General features: G+C 35.0%; 1 protein-coding gene across 1 annotated transcript; it reads left to right on the forward strand.

Moving 5' to 3' along the window:
- Nucleotides 1–4,473: 4,473 nt before the first annotated feature.
- On the forward strand, nucleotides 4,474–8,035 carry LOC128244974 (thiol S-methyltransferase METTL7B-like). Its single transcript, XM_052963146.1, has 2 exons — nucleotides 4,474–4,993; nucleotides 7,074–8,035. Exons 1-2 carry the CDS (start codon nucleotides 4,478–4,480, stop codon nucleotides 7,308–7,310), a joined length of 753 nt encoding a protein of 250 aa, XP_052819106.1. The 5' UTR covers nucleotides 4,474–4,477; the 3' UTR covers nucleotides 7,311–8,035.
- Nucleotides 8,036–12,059: the final 4,024 nt, after the last annotated feature.

The raw sequence follows: 12,059 nt of genomic DNA on the forward strand, positions 1-12,059 counted from the left end.
GAGCACATGTTCACTAGACAACTACGAGCACATGTTCACTAGACAACTACGAGCACATGTTCACTAGACAACTACGAGCACATGTTCACTGGACAACTACGAGCACATGTTCACTAGACAACTACGAGCACATGTTCACTAGACAACTACGAGCACATGTTCACTGGACAACTACGAGCACATGTTCACTAGACAACTACGAGCACGTGTTCACTAGACAACTACGAGCACGTGTTCACTGGACAACTACGAGCACGTGTTCACTGTATAACTACGAGCACATGTTCACTAGACAACTACGAGCACGTGTTCACTAGACAACTACGAGCACGTGTTCACTAGACAACTACGAGCACGTGTACACTGGACAACTACGAGCACATGTTCACTAGACAACTACGAGCACATGTTCACTAGACAACTACGAGCACATGTTCACTGGACAACTACGAGCACATGTTCACTAGACAACTACGAGCACGTGTTCACTAGACAACTACGAGCACGTGTTCACTGTATAACTTCGAGCACATGTTCACTGTATAACTACGAGCACATGTTCACTAGACAACTACGAGCACGTGTTCACTGGACAACTACGAGCACATGTTCACTGGACAACTACGAGCACATGTTCACTAGACAACTACGAGCACATGTTCACTAGACAACTACGAGCACATGTTCACTGTATAACTACGAGCACATGTTCACTAGACAACTACGAGCACATGTTCACTAGACAACTACGAGCACGTGTTCACTGTATAACTACGAGCACATGTTCACTGTATAACTACGAGCACGTGTTCACTGTATAACTACGAGCACGTGTTCACTGTATAACTACGAGCACATGTTCACTGGACAACTGCAAGCACATGTTCACTAGACAACTACGAGCACGTGTTCACTAGACAACTACGAGCACATGTTCACTGGACAACTACGAGCACATGTTTACTGAACAACTACGAGCACATGTTCACTGTATAACTACGAGCATGTGTTCACTAGACAACTGCAAGCACATGTTCACTGTATAACTACGAGCACATGTTCACTAGACAACTACGAGCACGTGTTCACTGTATTCTTACGAGCATATGTTCACAGGACAACTGCAAGCACATGTTCACTGGACAACTACGAGCACATGTTCACTAGACAACTACGAGCACATGTTCACTAGACAACTACGAGCACATGTTCACTCGACAACTACGAGCACGAGTTTACTAGAAAACTACGAGCACATGTTCACTGTATAACTACGAGCACATGTTCACTGTATAACTACGAGCACATGTTTACTGAACAACTACGAGCACATGTTCACTGTATAACTACGAGCACATGTTCACTGTATAACTACGAGCACATGTTCACTGTATAACTACGAGCACATGTTTACTGAACAACTACGAGCACATGTTCACTGTATAACTACGAGCACGTGTTCACTGTATAACTACGAGCACGTGTTCACTGTATAACTACGAGCACATGTTCACTGTATAACTACGAGCACATGTTTACTGAACAACTACGAGCACATGTACACTGGACAACTACGAGCACATGTTCACTGGACAACTACGAGCACATGTTCACTGAACAACTACGAGCACATGTTCACTGGACAACTACGAGCACATGTACACTGGACAACTACGAGCACATGTTCACTGTATAACTACGAGCACGTGTACACTGGACAACTACGAGCACATGTACACTGAACAACTACGAGCACATGTACACTGAACAACTACGAGCACATGTACACTGGACAACTACGAGCACATGTACACTGGACAACTACGAGCACATGTACACTGGACAACTGCGAGCACATGTACACTGGACAACTACGAGCACATGTACACTGAACAACTACGAGCACATGTACACTGGACAACTGCGAGCAAATGTTCACTGGACAACTACGAGCACATGTACACTGGACAACTACGAGCACATGTACACTGAACAACTACGAGCACATGAACACTGGACAACTGCGAGCAAATGTCCACTGAACAACTTTGAGGACATGTACACTGGACAACTACGAGCACATGTACACTGGACAACTACGAGCACATGTACACTGGACAACTACGAGCACATGTACACATAGAAGAAATGCATCCAAGTAAATAGTATGTTTTTAGATCAAACCTAAATTCATTTATTTATTGGCGGCGTCTTTAAAGATAAGCCTAAATGCCGAATTATGAAGTAGGCTACAAATGCAGACTATTGTATGACGTACAAAGAAATAAAAAAAATATTCATTACACTCCTGTTATGTCAATATTCATGTTATGAGATATTATCTGCATTAAACTGACCATTCTATAAAGTCAAAGATTAATCTGTCGGTTATGGGAAACCCTGTATAGATTGCAATCGTCTACTGGAAGGAGTTGTCTGGTTCCCAGCATAATCTGTACAACAACAGGTTACATCTGGCGTAGCCCAAAAATGGCGACCTAGCTGCTGAATATACAACGTATGGGCACTAGTATAAACGTGTTAACCATTAGCTGAAAATGCGAAATTCTTGTCACAGCTGTCTTAGATGCTTTTTAACTATAGCACAGCAGAGTTTTGTCATTGATTTAATTATTCTTCAACTATAGCATTTTTGGTAACTGTTACGTACGAACAGTGTTCGCATAATGCGAATGTAATGCCAATTTCGGATGTAGTTTTACCAGAATAATCCTTATTAAACGCCAAATCACGGTAATTAAAACTTTCCTAGAAACATTTTGTCCTAAATTGGGTAACAATAAACTGCACGGTATCCAGTGACATCCCTGTGTTATACAGATAAATCTTCATACTGGATACATGACAACACAAGTGCATTACCATACAGCCCGATCTAGCCAACACTGTTCGCAACTTATACTAACCAATATGAGTCTAGTGCAATTTTGTTTATGTATACTGATATGAATTTTATGTTGCTAATTTTAGTATTACTTCCATCACAACATCAATATCTTTCATTTATAAGTCTGGTCATAGGATTTTTCTTGTCACCAGTACAACACACAATAACTTCTGAAATGTAATGAAAAATCTTTTACCACCTGACATGTCTGGTGAAATGTATTATTGACTGTAGACATTTTTATTAAAAGGAGTTTTAGCCCATAGAACCATATTGGTGAAACAGATCTTTGCATTTAGTGTAAATTTCAAGAGTGGGTTTTTTTCCCTTTTTTAAAAAAAAACAAATCCAAATCACTTATTCTTCAATTTGAATTATTATTATTGCAGCATCAACACCATTAGAATTTTTTTTTATTTAAGGACAGAAGAATTACAGATGTGATCAAACCTGCAATTCTAGTGTGGGAGCCAAGTTTCAAGTTTTATTTTCATCATGACATATAATATGCATGTGATATCACAAAACAACGATACACATATTAACTGACATCAAATAAAACAGTAAACAAACATGTCAAACACACAAAAAAAGAAGAAAAAAAACTTTACTAAACAACATCAATGAAAATATGGAGCAATAATACACAGCGGAATGGTACTGTAATTATGAACAGATCTTGTAGATAATCGGAATATGGAGAGTGAGTCATCTGAATTTCAGTAAGATTATTTTATAGAACAATGCCAATCACCAATAACATTCTTAGTACATGACTGACATAATCTTTTGTTTCTCTCAATGTTCAAATGCCTGCCTTTTTCAATTGGCAAAGAATGGTTTGTGGTCCTAAATTTACAAAGTATTTTACTAAGGTTACTAGGTAACAAGTCAGGATAATCTCCAAAACAATGATTACTCTTAAACATTCTATGTACAAGACATTTGGAAGAGCTATCTACAGTACTAGTCCAGTTTTGTAAGAATTTGTCATACAGTCTACTTTTAACAATTGACTTGAAATTAACAGGGCTAATGATTGACTGACTTCTTAAATATTCAGACGAACCAAGTTCGTTTAAGGTATTGCTAACGAATTATAACCATGGAGAAACAATAACATTACTATTATGTAGTTTTAGAACCGTATTATATAACAACTTAGATATTTTACAATCTTTTTCGTTCACAATCTTGCTCCAATAACATAAAACTCTCGATTTAATTTGTAAAGCTATGGGTTTACACCAAGTTCACCATACACTATGCAGTTAGGGGTGGAATCTTTGAGAATGAGTATTAATTTGCAATATTTCAGCTAAAACTGTTCAATTATGTTGATATTTTCTTTTTTAATATCAGCATTCTGAAAGAAAAACCTTGAATATTTAGTTGAGTGCAACTAATTCATCTGGTCTCTTCCTACTGGTTATCTACGAGCTGCTGCCTTTTCTAGCCCTTTCCGACCATGAAACGATAAGGGTAGGTAACCCAGGAAGGAGAAAAACAAAAACGTTTCAATAAATACGATTTGACTGATTACACCATCACATGATACGCTTGAACAAAATGTCGGCCGAAGATGCAGTTGTGCAAAATTTTCTGATTTACAAGATAGGTTCTGCTGTTGTCATAGCTAGTGCAATGTGGCTCTTTCGGAAGAGAATAAAATACCACACACAACAGCGCATGTTCGCATGGTTTATGGATAGAGTTACCAATCGGATGAACAGGGGATTATATAAATACAAAACTGAAGTTTTTCAGTACGTGCACAAACATAAACGGGACGTCAATCATGATTTGAAAGTTTTAGAAGTAGGCGCAGGGACTGCAGCAAATCTCCAGTTTTTACCTGACAACACATCTCTAACATGCTTAGATCCGAATCCTCACTTTGTTGGCTACATTAAGAGTAATCTGAAGAAAAATGACAAAGTTGTTGAGGCAGAAATTGTGACTGGGTTTGCAGAAAACATGCCTTTTGAGGACAAACAATTTGATGTTGTAATCTGCACCTTGGTTCTTTGCTCAGTGAAAGATGTTGATGATTGTCTCAAAGAAATTAAAAGGGTTTTAGTAAAGGTAATTATAAACTTCAACAGTTTTTGAAACTGCAAACCATTCATAATTCAGCCAATCCTGGATAATACGGAACAACAGTTTTATACAGCCCAGATTTGTTGCTGAAATGATCTAATGTGGCACATGATATCCAGACTAGCAGACTTTACAGCCCTTATTATACAGTCTTCTTGAAATTGTAAAAATTCTGCCTGTCCACCAGGTTGGACAGGATTGTTGGAAGTTTTTGCCTGTCCGAACAAATATGTCATAAAATGGTATTCAAAAAGAGTAAAAAAATGAATATCAACTGGTTTTAATGCTTTCCTGATACACTACATGGACATATCGTTTAGTAAAAATAAACACAATTCAATTCAAGTTCTCAAAAAATATTTTCAACACCGCTGCCACTTAGGTGTTTTCCGGTTTTTCGGTCCGCCGGTAACATCATGATTCTATACTGGAAATGGTTGACTTTTGGCGATGTTATGTGACGGCAAATGTCAATATGGGATTGACTCACTACTGCAAAAATGAATAATCAGAGAATAGTTTTTACAGACATTTCGCTTTTAGGTACCTTTTAGCTATGTTGTCGTCTCAAAATTTGTTGGTCATCCGGACAGTCATTTACGAAAAAGCTGTGAGACCCGTACAAAATTTGCCAGACATGTCAAATAAAATAAAAATTATACAAAAACTACACGGATTAAAAAACATTGCTAGATAAAAATTCAGAATTGCTTGTCTTAGTTGCATGTATCCATGACAAAATTGTAAAGGCTTATATTAAGTGTTTATAAATTTACTTAGAGTTATATAGAAAAAGGCGTGTCTGTTGAGTAAATGATATCAGGAAACACAAGTTGACAACTTTTATTGTTGTTGTTGCTTTCTAAATTATGTGTTTTATGATTTTGTTTTCCATCATTTGTATTTGCTTTGAATGTTCAATCTGGGAGCCATGTCTGAATTGGTATTACAATCATAGTTGTATGGTCTTCAAGCTGTGCTGCCTGTATAGTATGAATACCAATGATTGTCCAAGCATCAATTTTTTATTGTTCCTGTGGACTACTATAAAATGAAATATAACTGAAATATTTATTTATCTAAATGAACTAACTATGCACCCAAGTGTATTACTCGTTTTCATTTCTCACAATTAAATTTTCATCATAAACTTCTTTCAATTATTTTCTCAAATGCCCTTGACAAGTAATATATCGGTCATGCGTTATTTCTTACTAAAAAACATCTCAAAAGTGCATGCTAGTTGAGGGTTTAATGTATACAGTGTCAGTAGATCTTTATAAAGCAGTAAAATTGATTTATGTGATTATATACATGGTGGATTGTTTATGTTCTAAATCACATGTGATTATATACATGGTGGATTGTTTATGTTCTAAATCACACTTCTCCCTAAATTCTGATGCTACATTGTAGCTGTATATCTTCATCTAATACTGATACATATTGATAAAACACTGAAAAATGGAAATTTTATTAATGTTTTGGAAGCTATTGAAAGTACATGTAGTATAAATATATATCTGGCATCTTATGACAGATGAGATACATGACTTACAGAAAAAACAAACCATTAAGCTACAGAGCTCCAGCCAGGATTTAAAAAGGGCAGGGTGCTACATGTAGGCCAGAAAAGGCACTTATAATGTGCAATAAATGAGCCTTAGTAGTCACTTGCAAGGGTCAGTGTTCAATTCTAATGGTTTATGTGTTGTAACTACTTTCAAAACTAATAGTTTGTTATAAATACCTCAGCTGTTATCTTTTCTTTAGTGTCAAAATAATGTATATTTATTACTTTTATACTTATTTCTGAAAATTTACTATGTCTAACAAAAGGGCATAGCAGGGTGTAATTAAAAGGTAACAGGGTGCTTGAAAAGGGCAGCAGGGAGCCCCACCCTGCTATATAGGCCTAGCTGGAGCACTGAATCTAGAAAAACTCTTAGGTTTCAGAACCTGTTGAAAGTCCTGATGTAATTTATAGACATTGTAATTACATCTAGTTTAGTTATGCATGTACATTTTTTTTTTTTTACTTCTTGATATATTTCATATTTTACAGGGGGGAATCTTTGTCAGTGTGGAACATGTCGCAGATAAGGAGAAGTCTTTGACCTGGTATGTTCAAGGAATCGCCAACCCTTTCCACAGATGGCTTGGAGATGGATGTGAGGCCAGAAGAAACACGAGGAACAATATAGAGAAGGCTGGCTTCAGTGAAGTTGTCCTTGAAAACATAAGGCCAAAGTCCTTGCCATTTTGGATACGACCATGCATCATGGGATATGCAAGGAAATAATCCAAAAGTCTTCAAATTTCACATGCGCATATGAAAAGCAGTATTATGTTTATTAAGCTAGTAATTACATGTACCAGGTATATGATTATAAGGTTGTTAACGATGTGATTATTTTTCTACTATTTGTTTATTTTTATTTGTGCACATTTTTTTATCATTTCATTATATAAGTACATGTATTAACTGTGGATGTCATCTCTTATACATGTATTTCAGATTTTAGCCTTTTATTTTAACTGTACTGTTTTTAAATCTTATCCATATATTATGCTCTTTATATAAATGTTTTATCCTTTTTGTTTTAAAGAAAAACTATTTGTTATTTTTTATTATGGTACTTTTGTATTTTATTATTAATGTTATTCATTATGATTTGAGCATTTTTAAATTTTTCTTGGGCAGAATCAAAACAATATTAAAAACAATTTTCTTTTATTTGTAAACATTCACATTTATAGCCCATTTTAGTATTTATTTTTATCACATGCCTCAACATGTTTCTGGTGTAATATTACCATCACATATATTTTTCTGTATTTTCACATGTGCAACGTAACAATATCATTCTGCATGTTTGTAAACAAATTAATTTTAGAAAAAGTAATTTCCTATTGGTAATATTCCAGCAAGTCATACATTTATTTTTCATTTTGTTTTGTTCATAAAGATTAATTTGAATGAAGTAGTTCATTTTGCATTTCAATCATATTAAAATGAGAACATGATATTTCATCTTGATTTTATGAAGAATGTTCTTAAAACAGTCATCATTCACTGTCTTTAAACAGGAAATGATGTCACGCACATATTGCAAAATAATGACTTCGTCTAATCAGGTGTGACATCACCATTTAAAGGAAAGCAATTCTTGAAATATGTTGTTGGAAATATTGATATGTTTATAAAGAACTGGAGCTCAGAATTAGCAGAGTCTAGCACAGCTCAAACATGTGTTAATATCAAATTTTAAGTTTCAGTCCTACCTTAACAATGTTAATGTTGGTAAAAATAGAAATGCTTTGTCGAAATTAAAGTATCTGCACAGATATAACAAGAAGGGGCTGGTAAATGGCAAAAGCCAGTATATAGAAAGAAACTGTCATTTGTGTTATGTGCTTGAACATAAGAATCATTATATTCTTAAATCTAAATTTCATACTGATATATATCAGTGTGTATACCACGTGATAAATTGCGTCATAGATGCTACGTCAGAAGGCAATATTTTGCTTCAAATGAACACTTTAAACAGAGATAACTTTCCTATTTATTCACCATTTTAAATGAAACATAGAGCAGTCTACGCCACTTACGGAGCCCCACATTCAATCTTTTACGAGAGTTTGATTAAGAGTGTAGTTTCCTGAAACACTTCGACAAACCTTTTCACAATATGGCCGTCTGACAGAGCACTGTCAAAACAATATTTTGGGAACAGGTTTGTCAAAGTGTTTGATGAAACTTATCGCTTTATCAAACTCTGGTAAGAAAACGAAGGCGTTGCTCTTTAAGCGGCATAGACTGCCCTCTGTTATCCCCCGCCTTGAAAAGGCTAGGGGATATAGTAATGGGAGGCGCGATTCCGTGTGTGTGTGCGTGCTTGTGTGCGTCCGTCCGTCCGTCCGTCCCACATTCATTTCTTTGCATCTCCTCTTACATTTCTCATGCGATATCTACCAAACTTTCACAGATTGATGATCATAAAGTGAAGCAGCGCATATTGTCGGGCTTTTGCGATTCAACCATTTTTGAAAGAGTTATAACCCTTTTTTACATTTAAAATTGGTTTCTTCGCAACTCCTCTTACGTTTTTTATGCGATTTCTACCAAACTTTCACAGATTGATGATCAAAAAGTGGAGCAGTGCATATTGTCGGGCTTTCCTGATTTGACCATTTTTGAAAGAGTGATTGCCCTTTGCTTATTTTACATTTAAACTGGTTTCTTCGCAACTCCTCTTACGTTTTTCATGTGATTTCTACCAAACTTTCACAGATTGATGATCATAAAGTGAAGCAGTGCATATTTGTCGGGCTTTTGCAATTTGACCAATTTTGAAAGAGTAATTGCCCTTTGCCTATTTTACATTTAAATTGGTTTCTTCGCAACTGCTCTTATGTTTTTCATGCGATTTCTACCAAACTTTCACATATTGATGATCATAAATTGAAGCAGCGCATATTAGCAGGCTTTCTGATTGGACCATTTTTGAAAGAGTTATTGCCCTTTGCTTATTTTACATTTAAAATTGGTTTCTTCGCAACTCCTCTTACATTTTTCATGCAATTTCTACCAAACTTTCATAGATTGATGATCATAAAGTGAAACAGTGCATATTGTCGGCTTTCCCGATTTAACCATTTTTGAAAGAGTTATTGCCCTTTGCTTATTTTACATTTAAAATTGGTTTCTTCGCAACTCCTCTTACGTTTTTTCATGCGATTTCTGCCAAACTCTCACATATTGATGATCATAAATTGAAGCAGCGCATATTATCAGGCTTTCTGATTGGACCATTTTTGAAAGAGTTATTGCCCTTTGCTTATTTTACATTTAAAATTGGTTTCTTCGCAACTGCTCTTACATTTTTCATGCAATTTCTACCAAACTTTCATAGATTGACGATCATTAAGTGAAGCAGCGCATACTGTCGGGCTTTCCCGATTTAACCATTTTTGAAAGAGTTATTGCCCTTTGCTTATTTTACATTTAAAATTGGTTTCTTCGCAACTCCTCTTACGTTTTTTCATGCGATTTCTGCCAAACTTTTACAGACTGATGATCATAAAGTGAAGCAGCGCATATTGTCGGGCTTTTGGGATTCGACCATTTTTGAAAGAGTTATTGCCCTTAGCTTATTTTACATTTTAAATTGGTTTCTTCGCAACTCCTCTTACGTTTTTCATGCGATTTCTACCAAAACTTTCACAGACTGATGACTATATAGTGACGCAGCGCATATTGTCGGGCTTTTGCGATTCAACCATTTTTGAAAGAGTTATAGCCCTTTGTTTATTTTACATTTAAAATTGGTTTCTTCGCAACACCTCTTTTGTTTTTCATGCGATTTCTACCAAACTTTCACAGATTCGCGATTCGTCCATTTTTGAAAGAGATATTGCCCTTTTTTACATTTAAAATTGGTTTCTTCGCAACTCCTCTTACGTTTTTCATGCAATTTCTACCAAACTTTTACAGATTGATGACTATATAGTGACGCAGCGCATATTGTCGGGCTTTTGCGATTCAACCATTTTTGAAAGAGTTATAGCCCTTTGTTTATTTTACATTTAAAATTGGTTTCTTCGCAACACCTCTTTTGTTTTTCATGCGATTTCTACCAAACTTTCACAGATTCGCGATTCGTCCATTTTTGAAAGAGATATTGCCCTTTTTTACATTTAAAATTGGTTTCTTCGCAACTCCTCTTACGTTTTTCATGCAATTTCTACCAAACTTTTACAGATTGATGACTATATAGTGACGCAGCGCATATTGTCGGGCTTTTGCAATTTGACCTTTGAAAGAGTTATTGCCCTTCTTTAATTTTACGTATTTCTTTTGTTCCTGAAAAACTACCCTTACCATTGATTGGCTTTCGTTACAAAAAATGCTCTTGTTTCATTTAAAATGGTGTAGTAAAAGAAAAGTTATCTTTGATTTAAGTCTTAATTTTAAGCAAAATGTTGCATTCTGACGTAGCATCTATGACATAATTTATCATGTGGTATACACTGTATACACTGTATATCTCATAGTATTACAAAAAAAAGCTTAGATGAAATTAATTATGTACGACCAATCCACCATCTGAGATAAAATGTTATTAACCTCACAAAATGTAGACAGATAACTAGCGATGTATTTACTTAAGGCTATGGATTTAAGTTTTTTTCATATAAATATTTTTGGATAAATATTTATAGTAAAGTTAACCTCATGCTTTATTTGATTTGATATAAAGTACTATTAACTAAATTGTTAAAACTTGTACTTATTGAACTTGATATTTATATGACCATTAGCTATGAAATAGCACATACATGTTTTACTGCATGTGTACACTTCGGCATATTGCCTAGATATTTATTTGAAATAAATTTGTTAACAATAATTTTTTCTGCACTATTTACAGTGTCTGTGATAAAATTCAGAAAACTTCCCAACTTCTTCATACAAGTATTCAGTATAAGTTTTATTTTGTAGTATTAAGTATTTTACTCCTGTTTAATCATAAACAATCAGTCTTAATTTGACACATTTGTACTAGAATGTATTAATTGTCTTTTTTTAATCATATTATATTATTAAAACCAGCTGCACCTTCTGTGCCATTTAATGACAGGTTTTAACAGGTGTCTAATTTCTGTGGGTGTGATTTAGTTTACAATATTGTTTTCTATATAACTCTCTGGAAAAGTTACACAAGAGTTAACATTCCTGCAGGGTTTTTACATTTTGGAGCGGTTCCTCGCCTTATTTGTATATTTAAACATTTTTTTATGGTAAAAACTGTTGAAAACATGTTGTTTTTGGTTCAAATGGTTGACAATTATAGAGACCTGTACTACTCACTAGCATCTGCGTTAAAAGTTGTTGAAGGTTTTTCATGTTAGCACCTTAAAATTGTTGTCACAGCTAATACATCATGTATGGCATTAAAACTTTAGTGATCTTAACTATCCAACCTACTGAAATTAATGAATTGATTTTAGACAATACTATTTTGATTATAATGCAAATTATGGG

This window comes from Mya arenaria, chromosome 8 (assembly GCF_026914265.1).
Source record: "Mya arenaria isolate MELC-2E11 chromosome 8, ASM2691426v1".
Taxonomy (NCBI): Eukaryota; Metazoa; Mollusca; class Bivalvia; order Myida; family Myidae; genus Mya; species Mya arenaria.

Excerpts from the sequence above, each read along its gene's own strand:
- LOC128244974 (XM_052963146.1), top strand. The coding sequence starts at position 4,478 with ATGTCGGCCGAAGATGCAGTTGTGCAAAATTTTCTGATTTACAAGATA. Across the intron at positions 4,994-7,073 it reads TTAAAAGGGTTTTAGTAAAG|GGGGGAATCTTTGTCAGTGT; the intron begins GTAATTATAAAC and ends CATATTTTACAG.